General features: G+C 31.6%; 1 protein-coding gene across 1 annotated transcript in view; it reads left to right on the top strand.

Annotated features, from left to right (window-relative positions):
- Positions 1-19,983, top strand: part of LOC111709929 (adenylate cyclase type 1) — a gene marked incomplete at its 3' end in the record, with an annotated part of 71,467 nt that overhangs the window by 10,057 nt on the left and 41,427 nt on the right. Inside the window, exons 2-3 of the mRNA XM_023483897.1 lie at positions 12,107-12,298; positions 15,633-15,928. Coding sequence (XP_023339665.1) covers positions 12,228-12,298; positions 15,633-15,928 — 367 coding nt within the window. The remainder of the gene's footprint in view (positions 1-12,106; positions 12,299-15,632; positions 15,929-19,983) is intronic.

Below are 19,983 nucleotides of genomic sequence, written 5' to 3'. Positions count from 1 at the left end.
TCCACCTGCATGCTATAACTTCCAATCCAAACTTCTCTTCATTTGATCCTTCCCTTCCTCCTGCTCTACCTTCCAATCCAACCTTCTCTTTATTTGATTCTTCCCTTCCTCCTGCTCTACCTTCCAATCCAACGATCTCTTCATTTGATCCTTTCCGTCCTCATGCTGTACCTTCCTATCCTACCTGCTTTTTTCCTTTTATCATTCCGTTCCTCCTGCCCTACCTTTCTGTCCAACCTTCCTTTTACTTTTATAATTCCCTTCCTCCTTCAGCACCTTCCTATCCAACCTTCTTCCTAACTTGCATTTTCTTCCTTTTATCCTTCCTTTCTTTTCACGTACTTCACTTTAAAAAATTTCCTTCCTTTTTTCTTCTTTCCATTTATTCTTTCGAAGCTTTTCAGCAAATAAATCTTGGTCTCCAAAGCACCCCCCCTCCTATCCCACCCTCCCTTTACTTCAATACAAAAGCAAATATAGTGATAAAAAGTCTCAACGTATGACAGCTCCCAACATTTAGCTTACTCCCGTATAAATATTCAACTTTGATTATATATTTTTGTATAATTCTGCTCTCTAGGACCGCCTTTAAGTTCTTTTTAAAAAAATCCATATTCTTTTTTTAATCAAATCTTCGTACAAATTCTTATTGTTTTGTAAACAATTGATTTTTGTAATTTGATGAATAAAGGTTTATTTATTGAATTTTTTATTTCAGGTAGTAAATGCAGAATCGCCACAACTGTTTTAGCGTTCACCCCCTTTTAGTTTTATATTAATTGCCCTTTTGCTACAAGACAATAAAACAATTATTCGCATGAAAAAATAACACCATCAGGCCTGAGTCCTCGACTCCTAAATCACTATGTACTTGCAAAAATAAAAAACTGCCTTTCTTCTCAACTTTAAGTGTTTAAATTAGAAAACTTAATACTGAAAAAATGGAAGGATAAATAGATGTATAGATGAGTAGATAAGTAGATAAGTAGATGAAGAGATGAATAGATGAGTAAATGAATAGATGAGAGGAAGAATAGATGAATAGATGAGGAGAAGAGTAGATGGATAGATGAGAGGAAGAATAGATGAATAGATGAGTAGAAGAGAGGATGGATAGATTAATAGATGAATAGATTAATTGTTGTAAAGAATCATTATCCCTGTGTCTGCTAGTATTCAATGATTAATATTAGATTCAAGGAGCCAGCAGCCTAAACCTTAGGTTTCCAACCCTCATCACTAAACCTCAGGTTTCCAACCCTCATCACTAAATTGCTCTTTTCTAAAAACCTTCAATATATAAATTATTGAACACAAACTTTTAACCCTTGGCTTAAACACCATAACAGATCCTAACCTTAAATCCAAACACTTTTAAAACTAAGTTTAACTAATTTCAATCTTCTAACCCCAAATTTAAATACTTTTTAAACTCTTCTATCTTAAATACACCACTATTTAATCTCCTAAACTGTAACTAAGCCAAAATTTAAACACTTTTCAAGCTCCTAAACCTTAGTTTAAACACTTCTTAAGTTCCTAAACCTTAATTTTAACACTTCTCAAGCTCCTAAACCTTAGTTTAAACACTTTTCAAGCTCCTAAACCTTAGTTTAAACACTTCTTAAGTTCCTAAACCTTAATTTTAATACTTCTCAAGCTCCTAAACCTTAGTCTAAACACTTCTCAAGCCCTAAACCTTAGTTTAACCACTTCTCCAGCTTTTAAACCTTAGGTTAAACACTTTTCAAGCTCCTAAACCTTAGTTTAAACACTTCTCAAACTCCTAAACCTTAGTCTAAACACTTCTCAAGCTCCTAAACATTAGTTTAAACAGTTTTCAAGCTCCTAAACCTTAATTTTAACACTTCTCAAGCTCCTAAACCTTAGTCTAAACACTTCTCAAGCCCTAAACCTTAGTTTAACCACTTCTTAAGCTCCTAAACATGAGTCTAAACACTTCTTAAGCTCTTAATCCTTAGCTTAGACACGTCTTAAGCTCTTAACCAAAACTAAGCCTCAACACTTCTAAACGCTTAACTAAAACTAAATCTCAACTGCTCTAACTTAAACCTAAGTCTAAACATAATCTAAAAATAGAAAAAAATGTCTTTGAATCGAAATATAAAAGTTTCTAGGCTTAACGTCAGAGTTGTATAAAATATACTTTTTCCAATAAAAACATAAAGTTAGGGAGTGAAAAAGGAGTTCTATCTTCCGGATGTTGTAAAAGAGGGTTGAAAATAGAAAATCCAAGTGAGGGGGGGGGGTAAGGGGTTATATAACAGGTAAAGCTATATAGTAAAATAACTGAGATGCAAAAAAAACCTTTTTTGTGAGAACGTAAAGGATTAAAAAAACGAAATAAAAATTTAAAAAAGAGAAAAACAGGTATTTGGAATTTGATTGAGAAAGAATGCATAAAAGAATATTTTATGGAAAGAAAAAGACATTAAAGGGTTACAATAAATTTGTTTTACATTATCAATTAGTAAGTTTGACTAGCAACGTGATCGAAATATAAAAAATGAAAGTTTGATATTTTCAGTGTGTGCACTGTGCAGCATGACTATTGATAGACTAAAGCAGGAAGGTTACTCACGTACCAATACAAGAACATAACCCGGAGCTCTGGATAAACTGACCATGGTAGTGCATTGTAAGGATAAGATCATTTTCATTTTGTTAAAAAGAACTGGAATACGTTTTAAAATATGGATGTTTTATTTAACAACAATCCTGGTTTTTTTTGAGGGATTTTTTTGGACGGAATGTAAAAGCGATCTTCAATATATAAAAGAAATGTAAAAAAACTTAAAATACTCAAAACTCTTTTTAGTTTCAATTATTTTAATAAACCAAGATTGATTATTAAACTTTAAATATATAATCTTTTTTAAGATTAAAGAAAATGATGGGATAGGTTAAAGAAGACTGTTTTTAAAAAAGACACATTGCAATTAATTAATTGACAAAAAGGATAAAAAAAATAAAAAAAAAATACAGAAGTGAAATAAATCAGTGAAATAATTTTAACTCGAGATCAATATATTTGTAACAAACGTCAAAATATTTTCCTAAAATTCTCAAAAATCACGTTGAACCCAAGTTTAAGTTTCAACTATAGTTGAAGTAAAAACTGTATTTAAGCCATGAAAACTGTACTCAAGGTTTGTATGGACAGTTTAAACTCTAGGCTCTTGTGTGTGTCGGAGAAAACTGAAACTCATCACGGTCTTAATTTATCTCTGAAATGTAACTGAGAGGACCAAAACTTTTAACAATTACGAAGAAGACAAAGTTTTGAAGATTAGAATTAAAATGGGAAAAAAATATTCTTGATGTGTCGAGATTAAACAAAAAAAAATTCATCAAAAATATTTAATGAGATTATTTTAGAAACTCTATTTTAAATTAAAATTTTGCCTCTAATTGAAGTTTAGTATATAAATTGATAAGTTAATTTTAACTTAGTTATGATATTTTTGATGTTATTCCTCTAGATTCATGATAACCCTCTATATGAAGAGGAACATGCCACGCTTTACAACGTTACCCTCGAAACCTTTATTAATAATGTGGAAAGTAGCGTCGTTTTTTTATTGACTGGAAAAGGGTTTAATTCTGATCATTTCTCCATTGCTTTTGAAGCTAAATTTCCTCAAGTCACTTTTGTAGAAAACCCACCAATGAAAACTGAAACTTATCACAAACTAAAACATGGATATCTAATATATTCCTGATCAGACATAGCTTTTAAGGGTGCCATTGTGAATCGGATATGACACTCAATCAAAAAAGAGTTACTTTAATAGTCCCTTTTTTGTAGTGAACATTTTTTTGCAGCGGAGATTTAGAAGAAACAAGTTTTGTTCACATTTTTTTCATTAAAACGACATAATTGTCATGGCTTTTTAATAGTTTCTCGAATAAGAACGTATAAGTTCTATGGATGGAAGGAGGAGAAGTGGATTTCCAGCGATTCAAGATGTTTATCCATTTAATTTAAGGTTTGTCATCCTCCTTCTCCAGGTTTTTGATAAATCTCATCATTCTTCATCTTTAATACGCTTTCCAACAGCACGTTCTGAGGAGAGAGAGAGGGGGGGGGGAGGCATGATTTTTAAGAAAAAGTCTAATTTCAAGAAATTAAGACTTTAAAACAAGGTATGTTAAATTTATAATGCACATGATGACGTCACCCAGAGGTTGATTTTCATTAGTTTGTTGTCCATTAAATTGCATTGAAACTCAACTATAAAGACGTTACAGTGCATAGACAAACTTTGCCTATAATTACACCACATCTTCTCACCAATACTTGTAGTTGTATTAAGTAGATAAGTAGATGAAGAGATGAATAGATGAGGAGATTTGAACAAAGAGACGAGGTAGAGTTTTCAATCTTAATCAACACTACGCCTCATTAGGGTTTAGTTTGGAGAGAAATGATAATAAATCTGCTCCTGAGTCTAAAACTAAAGAACGAAAAGTTTTGACTTAAATTTTAAGTTCATGGTTAAATGCTACATTTGACTTAATTTTAACCTGAACTTTAACCGTGAGGTTAAATATTTAACCCTGTGGTTGAATATTTAACTCGCCGAAATCGACGAGTTAAAATTTAAACACAGGGTTAAAATCTTGAAATCCCGCAATCCCTATTTGTCAATCATCATTCAGCGGTAAGCGGCATTCAACTATAATTACGATATATTTAAAAGTAAAAACCTTGATTTAATAAATTTCACGTTTTAGATTAATTAAGGTTTGCACGTAAACCTAAAATACGGTTGTAACTGGAAATATGTTTTGTTTTCCATCACGTAAATAACTTAAATTTTAAAAACAGCTGATTACCGAATACCGATGCTTACGTAATAATTCTTTAAATCCTTTTCTCTGATTGGTTCAGATTTTTCCCGGGAAATTCAAATTTAAAATTGAGAAAGTTTAATATTTAAGTAGCTATTCATTATTTTACAGAACTTTTAACCTCGAACTTAAAATTCGTGCATTCTTTAGTTTTGGACTCAGGTCTGCATCGATCCTGATCCTGGGACCAGAAGACAGGCATGATAAAGTTGTTTTTAGGATTGCAAGAAACGATGTTTAGGAGTGCAAGAAATTATGTTTAGGATTGCAAGAAACTATGTTTAGAGCTACAAGAAAATAGGTTTAGGACTGCAATGTAATATGTTTAAGATTGCAAGAAACTAGGTTTAGGACGCAAGGTACTAAAGTTTAGGTCAAAGAAACTATGTTTAGGACGCAAGATACTAAAGTTTAGGACAAAGAAACTATGTTTCAACCCTGGAAATCATGTTTAAAACAAAACTATGCATAGAACCGAGAATCTATGTCAATGACCTGGAAACTTTAATTTATTGCCAAAAATAAACATCAATAGGACAATACAACTTTTTACGAATACACCAACCAATTTTTTTAGTTCTTGATTGACTATATACAATATGTGTGGCTTGTTTTCCTTTAATCTTGTCAAAAATATTTATATATTATTTATTTTAGTCTGCTAGAACATATCAAATTATTTTTAAATCCTGTTAATGGTTAGTTCTCTACTTCTGTTTTATGAGAAAAGCAATATTTTCACTTAATATCTTATTCTTAGGTTTATAAGAAATTGAGTATTTGTAATATTCAATGTTTGCTGGGTTTAGGAGCAAGTTTTTTATCTTGAATAATAAAACTACAATTTAAAGTCAAACTGTAAGATTTTAAAGTAAAGTTTAGACCTCAGTCTTTTTTTGTTTAAATAATTTTTAAAGAGAAATAATATATTTTGAAAATTTTTTTTTTTAACAAACATTGCCCCCCCCCCTCTGTAAACGCCCCTAAAAAAAATAAAATCTTTAAACAGGAATAAAGAAAGATAATGAGTCTTTGCCACAAACTCTGATTTTCTGATCCCTAGAATTTTTCAACTTGATTTTGTCGACCTTCGATATTTCAAACTTTGAATTCTGTTATCTCATTTAATTTAAGTTAAAAATATCAAAGGGTTACACCATCCGGTTTCCAAGATATATGAAAATTCAGAAATTTGTGTTTGTTGCCAATGCTGAATTCCTTTAGCTGAAACTACTGTAGAGTTCGTAGAGTAAAAGAAGAGATGTAAAGTGAAGGGGGGGGGGGGGAGATGGTAGGAGATTGTTTAAATGCCAAGTTTTTCGGGGGTTGGTGGGGGAGGGGGGGGATTCTGCAATTTCTACGTATTTATATATAAGAGATCCATATATCTCTGTTCTTCAGCTTTAGCTAATAAAATATATACAATACTACAGTCTATACATATTACATATATACAAACACTACAGATATTCACAATATGCAATATACAAAATAAATATTACATATTACATATAAAGATTGCTCAGATACAAATATTAGAATATTTTTATAAGCAGACTTTGTACATAATTTTGTTCTCTTTCTTGGAAAATTATATTGTCACGTTTGTATATTTCTTAATACTTAAAAATTACATTTTTTAAAGTTATCTTTTTTCATTGTTTCTTGTTTCTTGTTTATTTTCCCCTCTTCATTTTATATTTTTTTATTTTTCCTCCCAGTAGCAAACTAATATAGAATTCTTCTTAAATCCTGAATTATGTAGAAAAATTGAAATATTTTGTATATTCTTGTTCCCTCGGGGGAGCAGGGTTCACCTTTACAAATATCTCTTCTCCAGGGTTTAGACAATGTACAATGTATAAAAGGGAGGTCGATTTTTAATTGCGAAATCTAGAGTGCTTTACAAGGTTGTGGATCGAGCATAAAGATTTGAACAACTTTGAGGGAAAACATTGTTTTATGTAAAATCATTAAAATCATATTTTAACAAAAAAATTTCGATTCCAAAGGAATTCAGTCTCTGCCACTAGCTCAACTTTTCTAATCCTTATATCTTAACAACCTAATGGTGTAAACCTTTGATATTTCAAACTTAGATTATTTGATCTAACAGAATTCATAGTTTTAAATATCTAAGGTCTACGGCATTCGGTTTCAAAAATATAGGAATTAGAGTTTGTGGCAAAGACTCAAATCCTTAGTCACGCCCCAAAAAACGGTTTTCGTTCGTGTTGTATGGGATTGAGAGTCTTTTCTTAAAGACGTTTTAAAGACGTTTGCTATTCTGGGTGAAGCAAGTGGATTTTCCAAAATCAACCTCCCTTATCGTACAACAATTAATATATTTTGATGTGTTCTAATTATTCAAAAAAAATTGAAATTTTTCAGATTTATTCAGAATGTACAGCGCAAACTGTAAATTTTCATTAAAATGAAAATTTATATAATAAAAGCTAGCTCTTTGCTCATCTATATATATAAACATATAGATTAGCTATAGCTGGCCAAACGGCTGAACCAAATTGTTTGAAATTGTTTAGGAAACCCATGGTACCCTATGGATGACATAAGCTATATAAAAAAATATATTTTAGAAGTTTTCAAAATTCCACTGGCAACGCCGGGCACTTCAGCTAGTAAATTATTATTTAAGTCAAGATAATGGTAAAAAAAAAATACTGAATTTTTCCTGATCTAATCTTAATGTTGGTTTTAATAAGGAAAACTAGAATGTAAAGTGTAAATATATATTATTCTAATTGTTTTATGTTATATTAATTGGGGGAACTTTTTTATCCCACTAAATACTACTAAATATTCTAAAAGTAACGCCATAAAGGAGTAATCTTGCCTATGTCCCAAAAAATTATTATTAGGGTTTTTGAAACCCTGTTTTGCTTTTTAAAATCTGTGTGCTTTTTCGTTTTTTGGACCCTCTACATAATATTAGCAGTACTTCGATTAAAAAAAAAATTCAGAAAACGACTCTATCCAGAAATAAAAGTTACGTACGTTAGTTTTAAATGCATGAAGAAAATTTACTTGATGTTGATTGAGTTTAGTGACTTCTATGAATGCATATGCAAATCAGTACATACGTGTGTTATGTATGCATTGTTAGTAAATGTACTTATGTCATGTGTTGGTAAACAGAAACTAACATATTTTTCATCTTTGGTTCCAGAAATATGCAAATCTGATGTATTTGCGTAATTACGTTTGGCAACATGTGTATCTTACACCCCATAGCCAGGCGGGGAGGGAGGGGGGGCGGGGGAGGGTAGAAAGGAAGTGAGAGGGGGGGAGACGGAATAAAAGAAAGATTGATGAGAATTATGTGGGATGGAGAACAGAATATGGAGAAGTTAATGGGAATTGGAACGGAAATGAGAAAAAAGGAAAAATATGGAGAGAAAGGAATCAAGATATCGGGTAAGAAAAAAGATGGAGGCACGCGAAATATGAGAAACGGAAATGAGAAGAATGAAAAAGAATGTTCTAAGCTTAGTTTTAAAAATTGTTTTAATCTCCAGGTAAAGCTGGGTTCCCGAAGCAAGTAGGTTAACAAGAGACAGGGGAGTGGGGGGTAAGGGTGGGATGTAGCAGGAAAAAGTGAATTTTGTTGAAATTTTAAAATATTTTATAATTTTTTGCTCCAAATATTACCACGCAATATGCGTTGAAACCGAGACAACAGGAGATTTTATCTGTTTGTTAAATCTACAGAAACCATCCCCCCCCCCTCCCCTTTAATGAAAATTTCTAAAACACAGTTTCAATATTTTTGTATTTCATCTTCGATTATTTTTTACTGCTCCCTTTATTTCTAGATGTGTAGATAAATAGAACTATTAGCTAGGAACAAAGAGAAGTATAATCTTGATTCTTAGTTCAAACTTAGTCTCATTGTATCATTGTATCATTGTATTTGTATCCTTGTTTCATTGTAGCATTGTATATTTACCAGCTGTTCACTGCTCAACCATTATGCATTAGCAATTAATTAGGGTTAGTGTCATTTATTTATTCATTCACTCAATCTTATATAATTCATTTATTCATCCTTCCTTTTATTCATTTATTCATTCTTTCTTTTATTCATTTATTAATTCTTCCTTTTATTAATTAATTTTGTGAAAAGTGTGCAACCTTGAAAACCACACACAGATATGTAAGTCCTCAAGCATTTCCTAGCCGTAGTGCTCGGCCCCCAAATATCATCTAAACCTAACACAAATATTATTTTTTTGTTTAGATTTTATTCCTCGGGACTTTCTAGCTGTTGCACATTTTTCAATCTTTAAGGTCGCAAAAAATGGAAAAAATTCACCGACAAATTTTGTTTTTTAAATATACATTGTCTATTATGTGCCTGTAATGTGTATTTGAATGGATTTTAACATTCAAAATGTAGATAAATAAACTTTTGTATATTTTATTTTTAACTTTGGTTACAAGTGTAGGAGCTTGTAATTTGACATATTAATTTTAGTCCAGTATCTGTAATTTATATATTTATTAAAAACAGCATGTGCCAATACTAGAGTCCTATTTAGCAAATGCATTATTTAGATAAAATACAGGGGTCAATATTACTTCGTTATTACAAGATGGTAACAGGGAAGGTGGATGGGGGGGGGTGATAAGTTTGAAAAAAGATTTAAATTGGAATATAAAAATAAACTGAATTAACTGAAGGATATTGTAGTAGGATTGGACGAAAGTGTCTGTTTAGCTTCAGTTTTAAACGAAATATTATAGTATCTGTCTAGCTTCAGTTTTAAAGAAATATCATAGTTTCTGTCTAGCTTCAGTTTTAAAAGAAATATTACAGTGTCTGTTTAGCTTCATTTTCAAACGAAATATTATAGTGTCTGTTTAGCTTCAGTTTTAAAAGAAATATTGTAGTGTCTGTCTAGCTTCAGTTTTAAACGAGATATTATTGTGTCTGTTTAGCTTCAGTTTTAAAAGAAATATTATAGCGTCTGTCTAGCATCAGTTTAAAAAGAAATATTATAGCTTCTGTCTAGCATCAGTTTTAAAAGAAATTTTATAGTGTCTGTCTATCTTCAGTTTTAAAAGAAATATCATAGTTTCTGTCTAGCTTCAGTTTTAAAAGAAATATCATAGTTTCTGTCTAGCTTCAGTTTTAAAAGAAATATCATAGTATCTGTCTAGCTTCAGTTTTAAAAGAAATATTATAGTTTCTGTCTAGCTTCAGTTTTAAAAGAAATATTTGACCAATCCTTGTAAATGTTCGCATCAGAATGTGATCCAACGGTGTACAATGTATGTACACTTGAGATATACAGCCCTGGTTTAAAATATTTGAATTTATCTATCTATCTACCCACCTGTCAGACAAATATTAAGCCGGTGTATATTTAGATCTAATCAACATATTAGCATTCAAGAAAATAATGTCGCTTCACGCCACTTAAAGTTGAGCTTGTAAAAAAATACAAAAACTTTTTTCTAACATTTTTTATTCTTTTAATTCCGAAGATTAATTTATTCTAGTTTTTTTTTGTCCAAATACTTTTTTAATAAACAGTCCTCCCCCCTCCCCCCCCCATCTCTTTTTATATTGATAATTTTCATTTATCATTATTCCATATTCATAATTATTCAGTTTCTACTTCAGCCATTAATTAAATTCATTTCGGATTAATTAATCAGGAAAACCTTGAAATATTCTGACGTTCTTTTATTCAATATTTCAGTAAATTCATTTTAGTATTTTCACGGGAAAGCAACACACAAACTGTCAATGATAAAAATATCGTAAGATTTTTCCCATTTAGACAAAAAAACAAGCTCTAAATCATCGGTTCTACGTACTCTACAACCCTGCTGTGAATAGTTTACGGCACTCCTGAGCCCGAAATTTAAAACAGTATCGTTGAACGAAACTCCTGAGTTTTCNAAAATAAAATATTTCTAAATTTAAAATATATATCTTAATATGAATATATTTCAAAGTATAAAATATCTTTCTAAATATGAAATGTATATCTTAATATGAATATATTTCAAAATATAAAATGTATCTGTAAATATGAAATATATATCTTAATATGAATATATTTCAAAGTATAAAATATATTTCTAAATATGAATATATTTATATATTTTCCTTCTTATCCTTCTCAACTTTATCTTCTTCATTTCCTCTGTATTATCTACCGAATTCATCTTTACATAGATCTATCTTGCTATCTATCTATCTTGCTGTCTATCTATTTTTTATTTATTATTTATATACAAATATATGTAAATATGTCGATTGTCGATTTAAATATCTGTATATTCGTCTATATATTTTTATATAATCCTTTCTATGTGTAATATATTTCTATCCTGTCTATCTGTATATATGTATAGCTGTATGTCTACTGTCTATCTCTAGCTATAAGTGTGTATGTCTATCTGTCTATAAATATCTATCCGTTGTATAAGTTTGAAAACTAAATTCAGTAAGCTTATCTTCTGTGTATTGAAAAGACTGTCTGGATGTCCACAACCAAATCTTTAAACGAATTCCACAACCAAATCTTTAAACGAGTTCCACAACCAAATCTTTAAACGAACTCCGCAACCAAAATTTGACCAGCTTTCGCAACCAAATCTTTAAGTGAATCCTATACAGTCAAACCGAAACGTGAAACCCTTGCCAAATACAAACTGAAAATTTTTTTATCTATCAATATATTATTATTATCAAAGCCGTGTTTAAGTAATCTTTTGCTCGTCTTAGTTGTGAAAAATCATCACTTTTCAGACTAAAAGCAGTTTTTATCTCTGCAATCTTTGTAAATCGTTTAAAAAAAAATAACAATCGCCAAAATTACATTAGCATCAATAATCTCTTTCCTTTTCCTTTTATACTTGTTATTCCTTGTACTATCTACGCAATCTTGAAATGCATGAATGAATTAAAAAGTTGAAATGAAGAAAGTGTAAAAAACGTAATTAAGAATAATGAGTTCTATGTCTGGCGTGCTCCAGGTATAGATAACATCTGACTCCAGGTTAATCTTCATCCTGCCTTGAGTGCACTATAAAGCTATAAACCTATATGCTTGGAAGGGATTGTTTTCAATTTTTTAACGAAGTTTAAACAAAAGCCTTAAAAACACTTTTCTCGTCTTCATTTTGGTTCCAATTCTTATTCTTAGTTTAATCTTCTCTTACTATCCCTCCTGTTCACCTAAAAAATTTATTTCAGGTTAGTTGGCCATGAGGAAGATGGCTGGTAGGATAATAGTACCCGGAGAGGATTGAGGTTGGAGTGGTTTGAAGGACCCAGAGAGGATTGAAGGAACCAGGAGGAAAATCCAACCTTCAATATGGATCATAGCGTTAAAGCAATGACGAGCCATAGGAAGGTCATCTTCAGCCGGCTAGTCAATAGACACAGGAATAACAAGCAATCCAGAAATAAAAAAATATAATTTTTTTAAACGTTTTCTGTCCAGTGGTCCCCGCTTTGACAGTTTAGTATAAAGTCCTCATTTTCTTACATTTTTGTTCATGTCTTGCATCATAATATTTTTTATTTCTCTTACATCTTCACAATTTTTGTTTTGTCGTTCATCATAATAATTGTCTTACATCTAATTTAGTTATGTTCTAAATCTTAATATTTATTTTCTTGGTTTGACTCTAACCATTACTGCAGCTAAGGTTGTAAAGAGTGAAAGCGTTTATAAAAATGGGAAAAGTTAGCACTCAGCTCAACTCTGGTAGTTTGTGGTTACTCCCTGATGAAATGGGCTTATAGGGGGGTTAGTTTTCTTGGTTCTATCCAACCCACAAGATATATCCTGACTTTAGTTTCCTTGGTTCTATCCAACCTACAAAATATATCCTGACTTTAGTTTTCTTGGTTCTTTCCAACCCACAAGATATATCCTGACTTTAGTTTCCTTGGTTCCATCCAACCTACAAGAAATATCCTGACTTTAGTTTCCTTGGTACTTTCCAAACTACAAGATATATCCTGACTTTAGTTTCATTGGATCTATCCAACCTACAAGATATATCCTGAATTTAGTTTTCTTGGTACTCTCCAACCTACAAGATATATCCTGACTTTAGTTTCATTGGATCTATCCAACCTACAAGATATGTATTCTGACTTTAGTTTCCTTGGTACTTTCCAACCTACAAGATATATCCTGACTTTAGTTTCATTGGATCTATCCAACCTACAACCTACATCCTGAATTTAGTTTCGTTGGATCTATCCAACCTACAAGATATATCCTGATTTTAGTTTTCTTGGTTCTATCCAACCTACAAGACATATCCTGACTTTAGTTTTCTTGGTTCTATCCAACCTACAAGATATATCCTGCCTTGGTTCTATCCATCTCTCAAGATATATCCTGACTTTAGTTTCCTTGGTTCTATTCAACCTACAAGATATATCCTGACTTTAGTTTCCTTGGTTCTATTCAACCTGCAAGATATATCCTGACTTTAGTTTCCTTGGTACTTTCCAACCTACAAGATATATCCTGCCTTGGTTCTATCCATCTATCAAGATATATCCTGACTTTAGTTTCCTTGGTTCTATCCAACCTACAAGATATATCCTGCCTTGGTTCTATCCAACTCTCAAGATATATCCTGGCTTTAGTTACTTGGTTTTATTCAACCTACGAGGTATATCCTGACTTTAGTTTCCTTGGTTCTATTTAGCCCACAGGATATATCCTGACTTTAGTTTCCTTGGTTCTATTCAACCCAGAGGGTTTATCCTGAATTTAGATTTCTTGGTTCAATTCAACCCATAAGATATATCCTGACTTTAGTTTCATTTGTTCAATTTAACCCACAAGATATATCCTGACTTCAGTTTCCTTGGTTCTATTTAACCCACAAGATATATCCTGACTTTAGTTTCCCTGGTTATATTAAACTCCTAAGATATATCCTGACTTCAGTTTAATAACCATAGTTTCCTTGATTCCTACGAACTGTCAATATATAACCCAACAATAGTTTCTTTGATTCCAACCAACTGTCAATAAATGTCCTAACCATAGTTTCCTTGATTTCAACCAACTGTCAATATATATCCTAACCATAGTTTGCTTGATTCAACAAACTGTCAATATACAGAGCGTCCCATCTCATATTTGATTATCTCCAATCTTTTTATCGCCAAAATACGCACATAAAAGTCTAAAAATCTAGCATTTTCTGCAAAAAAAAATTCTATTAGCCTTATTAAATTTTTCAAAATGGTTCATTCTTCTTAAATTTTCTGATTTGTCCCCCAAATCGTAATTTAGACCCATTGACGCGGTTAAATTTGATGTGGGACACCCTACATATCCTAACCATAGTTTCTTTGATTTCAACCAACTCATGTCTTCTTTTGTAAGATTTAACTCAGTAAGGGGTTAATTATATATTATGCCTGAATTGAAAGTTATCTCTTGCTTATATATATGTTTACGAAGTTATCCTGCGATTAATATATTCAGTATCCCTTTGCTTATATATTTAAAGAAAGATATAAGCTTATCCCATTCATTCAATCTCTTTTTCAACCTAAAATAGACGAGACAACTATAGAGAGATATGGTTCTTGTTGGAATAGAACCTCACATATTACGGAGAACAGTGGCACCCTGTAATCCTTCTCCGGGTAGAGGTGTGAACTGGGTATATGATGAGATGGTTTCTATGATACCCCGAGTCAGAACTATTGTATAGCTCTGAACTAACGTTTCTATTACGAGGACGCTTTATCATGCAAATTTAAAGAACGGGGGGGGAAGGGTTGAACACTACTAGGATAGGTACTAACTACTAAGATAAAAGGGTAATATNCCCCCCCCCCTCCAAAAATGTGATAAAATCATAAATTTCTTAATTTTTATCGAAAAATAGCAACCCGCAAAAATAAGAATATCTGATATTTAAAAAAAACTTTTTTACATATTTAGATTGAAAAATGTGATTGTTTTTGGGAACCTTATACACCCCTGCTTTCTGCAAATCCAGTTTTATCTTAATCTCGCGCGCAATAATTAATATTTGGTTTAAACATATTCTGTGAGATTTGACCAATTATTTTTATCCAACTGACCAAACACCCACACACAGGGGTTCGGCAATACTTGGAACCAAGATTAATTGCATTTTCTAGTCTCTAATATCATTCATATTTTCTAGTCTCTATGAATATTGTAAATTTTTATGCCAATTAATATTGATTTTGTTCTATCCTTTTCTGATTATTTTTTAAAAGTTTTTTTTTATTATTTTGTTTGGTTCGGTATTTCGTCTTTTATTATTAATAATCATATTGACTTCATATTGACTTTTTTATAATTTACATTCAAATTTTGTATCTTTCATAATTTCATTTTTTCTTTCCCCGTCAATAGAATATGTCTTCGGACCAAAATTTTATCATTTTTCACCCTCTGTTTACAGGATCCCCCCACCCCTACCTGCCATTCTTTTTTCTTCCGAAACTTTATTTTGTTTCTTTCAATTCACCAACCCTTTATTCTTCTTGATAAAATTCTATTTGTCATTTTTTGTTCAAACTGAAACCTGTCGTGCACTGTCAAGTCTCAAGTATTTTTGCTTTTATTTTTCCATGTTCGTTCTTTCACACATCGTTTCAATTAATCCTTCTCAACATGGCCACTTTAACTCCCCTCATGATGACAAATTGTATATTGTTTACTCCGAGTTAGGATTATAACTGATTGCTTGCTCGGGTTCAGATTTGAGAATGAAGAGCTGGAATGTTTATTCCGCCGATATATTCTTCGCCTTCAACATGCGAGTATAACAGCTGCCGTTGCGCTCTTTGTAGTGCTCACAGCCGCCCTTGCTACAACCAGCTTTGTGAGCATTCAGGCACCGACAGTGCGCAACCTTTACGATAGCGCGCACTGCGGAATATTTGTGGTGATATTCATCGTGCTGTGCACGCGCGTTGTCGATGATTTGTATCTTGGATATGTTTGCTACGGGATTCTGGTCTTCTGCGCCTCCTTCTCCGTCCTAGCTCTTCCAGGTAAGCCATTCCTTCTCCGTCCGAGGTCTTCCAGGTAAACCATTCCTTCTCCGTCCTAGCTCTTCCTGGTAAACCATTCATACTCTGTCCTAGCTCTTCCAGGTACACCATTCCTTCTCTGTTCTAGCTCTTCCAGGTAAACCATTCCTACTCTGTCTTAGCTCTTCCAGGTAAACCATTCCTTCTCTGTTCTAGCTCTTCCAGTTAAATCATTCCTTCTCCTGTCAAGCTAATACCCGTCCATTTTACTTTCCCCCCTTAATGGAATGTTAAAATACAAAATACATGAAAAACAAATTAAAAAAAACTTACCTTGATAACACTAAAATAGTCTGACTCTCATTTCTTTCTTTGAACCGTAAATTAATATGTTAAAGGAAAAAGGTTTTTAGAACTTTTAAATAGATTCCGTTTATTCAATTTCCAGCCTCGTTTCAGCTTTTCAGTTCTTTTCATCCACAATCTTTGTTTTTCAATTTAAACTGGGAAACTCTTCATTTTTAGTTCTACAGAACAGAATGTGTTTTTAAAGAGATAAACAGGAACAGATGAACATACTCTTTTTTTAAAAACATTATTTCGTTAATTTATTCTTAAAATTAAGCACCCTGTCAATCGCATAAAATGACAGAAAAAGAGGATTATGATATGCAGAGTTTTCAGTGACAGCCGTTCGCTTATATCTGCAATGTTTTATTTTCTGTGAGTCTTTTTCACAAACTCAAATTTTCGAATCCCGATATTTTTGCAACCTGATTGTGTAAACCTTTGATTTTTAAATCTTAGACTTGTTGATCTAACAGAATTAATTTAGATTTTTCAAATAAAATGAAGGATATCTCGCTTGCTTTCATTATTTTAGAACTGAAGTTTGTTCAATTCGTTTTGGTAATTTGAAACTAGTACTTGCTGTTTATTGGTTAAAGATGAGACTAATAATTTTGATATTGATAGCTTTATGTTTAATAAATTATTCTTTATTGAACTATTTAACTCCAGGTTTAAAGCTAATCACGCCATAATGAAGGCCTTTCAAGTTCTGTAAGATACTAGAAGATTTTTACCAGTTCATACTTGAAGGGGGGGGGGGGGGAAATATAATTTTAAGAACAAATTATTTTTATGATGTGCAAAAAAAAAAATTTTGATATCGAAAGTTTTTTCATATTTCAAACACCTTACTTCTGCACTGTGGAAAAAGATATTGAAAAAAGGGAATGATTTTTCAAGAAAATATACACCCCTGGGGGTGGGGGATTCAGAGATATATAATTATTCTCAGCCAAGGCAGGACTAGTTTGTGACTTATAAACAAATAACAGAATAATAGATGCAGTGAAGTACACGTGGTATTTAGGAGGATTTATCAATGTTTATATTTTAGTTCAATTCAAAACTAATGACTTCACAATATAAGATAAGAAATGAAATAGTAATAAATAAAGATAAGTTAACGGGGGTATAAAAGACTAAAGGCAGGGGTAAATATTTTGTTTTTAAAATCATTCCCCTACACTTTCCCTGCTGGTGGTGTTGAGTTTATTATGGCTGAATTGGAAAAATCAATGCTTTTTTTGCTACCAAACTCATTCATTAAGAAAGGACTGCAAGCCTAGTTTCAAGTGACCCTCCGCCGAAAATTTGGAACGCCCGATTAACAACGGTACCTTTAAAAGATGTTGTCCTTTTTCTATGGGTAAAAGGGTTAAATTGTAATAATTTCTATAGGGTTTCCTGCAGTATAGAAATGCGCTAGTCACTCGTGTAGAGGACCAACAATTTAAATCAATTAGTTTTCAAAATTAAAAACATTGATATCTTATTCATACTTGATCAGACAAAGCATGGAGGGTCACTTGAAATTACGCTTACAGTCCCTGTAAAATAAATACGATAATAATGATAATAGAGAAAGGAAGGATGAATGAAACCTACCCTGCCATTATTCTTAATCCAGCAGCAGCATCTCTTTCATTAAACAACTTGTGCTAATTAAAAAATGATTAAAAAATGTATTTAGCAAACAAGAATTTGCACAAGATTGTCAGATCCAGATATGCAAATTCAAAATCTTTATAATTATTAAATTGCAAATAGAATGTTTGCCTTGAGATAAAAGGACAAAGATTAAAGCTCAATCAATCAATCAATTAATAATTTGTATCTATGGGGTCTTAATCCCCCCCCCCCCTCCTTCCTTAGATAAATACATATACAAATAAAACAAATCAAACTGCTTTATCAAGATGATACAAATTAATTCCTTGTTAAATTGTAAATTGATCCAGTATTTTATATTTTTTGTCTGATCCAGGATGAATGATGTATCCTTATTTTCTAGCAGAAAATTTATTATTTTTAATTGTTTCTTTTTATAAAAGTCACTTGTGGAATGCTGACTAGGAAAACAGGCGGTAACCTGCTCATTCCTCACTGTTACTCAGAAAGATACTTAAAGGGTACAATTGTGAATCAAACATGCCACTCTTTACATGGAGGTTCACTTGAAATTGTGTTCCCTTGAAAGGATGCAATCATTCTTGTACATCTGTTGTTGGACAAAAAAGTGTTGCAAAACAAAGAAATTGATTCTTTGCCGCAAAATCTGATTTACTTTGCAAGTTTGCAACACAACTTCGAAGACATAGATATAAAAACTATGACTTCTGTTAGATCCTGATCAATATCAAAGGTTTAAACTATAAGGTTGCAAAGATTTTTAAAAAAATGTAAAAAATGTAAAAAATATTAGATAAGTTGTTCAAATGCTATGAAAACCACAAAATATGTGAAAACAAATGTTTTACTTCTTGATATATCTGTTGTCAATTTATCTTTTTATTTTTAAAGATTTTATCACATCACATAATTTAATAACATCACATAATTTAATAACATTTTACACAGTGGGACCCATAAAAATGTGGAATAAGAAGACGACATTTAATCATCTCATAAAGTGAAATGGGTCTGTTGGTCGCTGTAACGTGCACAGTTGTTGTGTTTCATGTTCATTTGACTGTTGAAAACATAACTTAACGATAACAGTCGTTTTCTTCTTCCACGTTTCTATAATTCTAGATAAAACTAATTCTCCTGATGACAGATAATAGTTTTAATATTTCTCAGTGTTAACATTGAGAACTATTAACATCATCATGCATCAATGTTTTTTATCTGTAAAATAAGAATAAGAACGATATCAGTCATCTTGTGAGATTGAAATGATGAATCGATGCGGAGCAAAACATATCTTTTAATCTATATTTTACATACAAAAAAACCAAAACAATCTTACTATAACTCAGAAAATATTTTTACAAATACAGTGATAGCCAGAAAACCCTGTAATAGGAAGACGACTTTTACAATTAAGTTAAAATTTTAAATAGTCCAAAGAAAATTAGACAGCAGTTGTGCAGTGTAAACAGACCCATTTCACTAATTGAATTTTAATAAGTGTCTAGTAAAACTAAGCATCAAATACACCTATGTATTGCTATAATGTCGTCTTCCTATTTCATTGTTTTCAGGTTATCACTGTTTATTTTCTTTTTCCTTTCAAACACGTGAACCCCGTTTCAAAATTTGAACCCCTTTCTATTTGCATCCGTTTAAAAATATTTAAATGGGTTCACCTGTTCGTCTTAAAGTTTCTACAAAATACAATTAATAGGAGTTTAGATCTCACCACTAATGCTAAACAACTCTTTAGCTCCATACTTTTTGTGTTTATTATTCGATGGTAGGCGATTATATCAATATAAAGAAGACGATTTTTTAAAAGTTATAATTGTTAACACGCTTTTATCAAATTACAAGTTTAAAAGGTAAAAAAAGAAAAACTTTTTAAATGACAACTCTTTTTTGTTTCCATGTTTTTGTGTATCTGTGCTGTTCAAAAGCTTGATATAAATCAAAATTGAAATATAAAGTCGTCTTTATTATATAGATCTAATCGCCTACCACAGGAAATTCAAACACTCTAGCTAAAAAAATCTCCAGGCACTTAAGCTCCTAAACTTCAGGCTCTAGCTCTAAGCTCTAGTTCAAGC

This window comes from Eurytemora carolleeae, unplaced genomic scaffold (genome assembly GCF_000591075.1).
Source record: "Eurytemora carolleeae unplaced genomic scaffold, Eaff_2.0 scaffold1017, whole genome shotgun sequence".
In the NCBI taxonomy this organism is placed as follows: domain Eukaryota; kingdom Metazoa; phylum Arthropoda; class Copepoda; order Calanoida; family Temoridae; genus Eurytemora; species Eurytemora carolleeae.
Note: the sequence above shows the minus strand (reverse complement) of the source record. Positions and strands in the feature narration are given on the sequence as shown.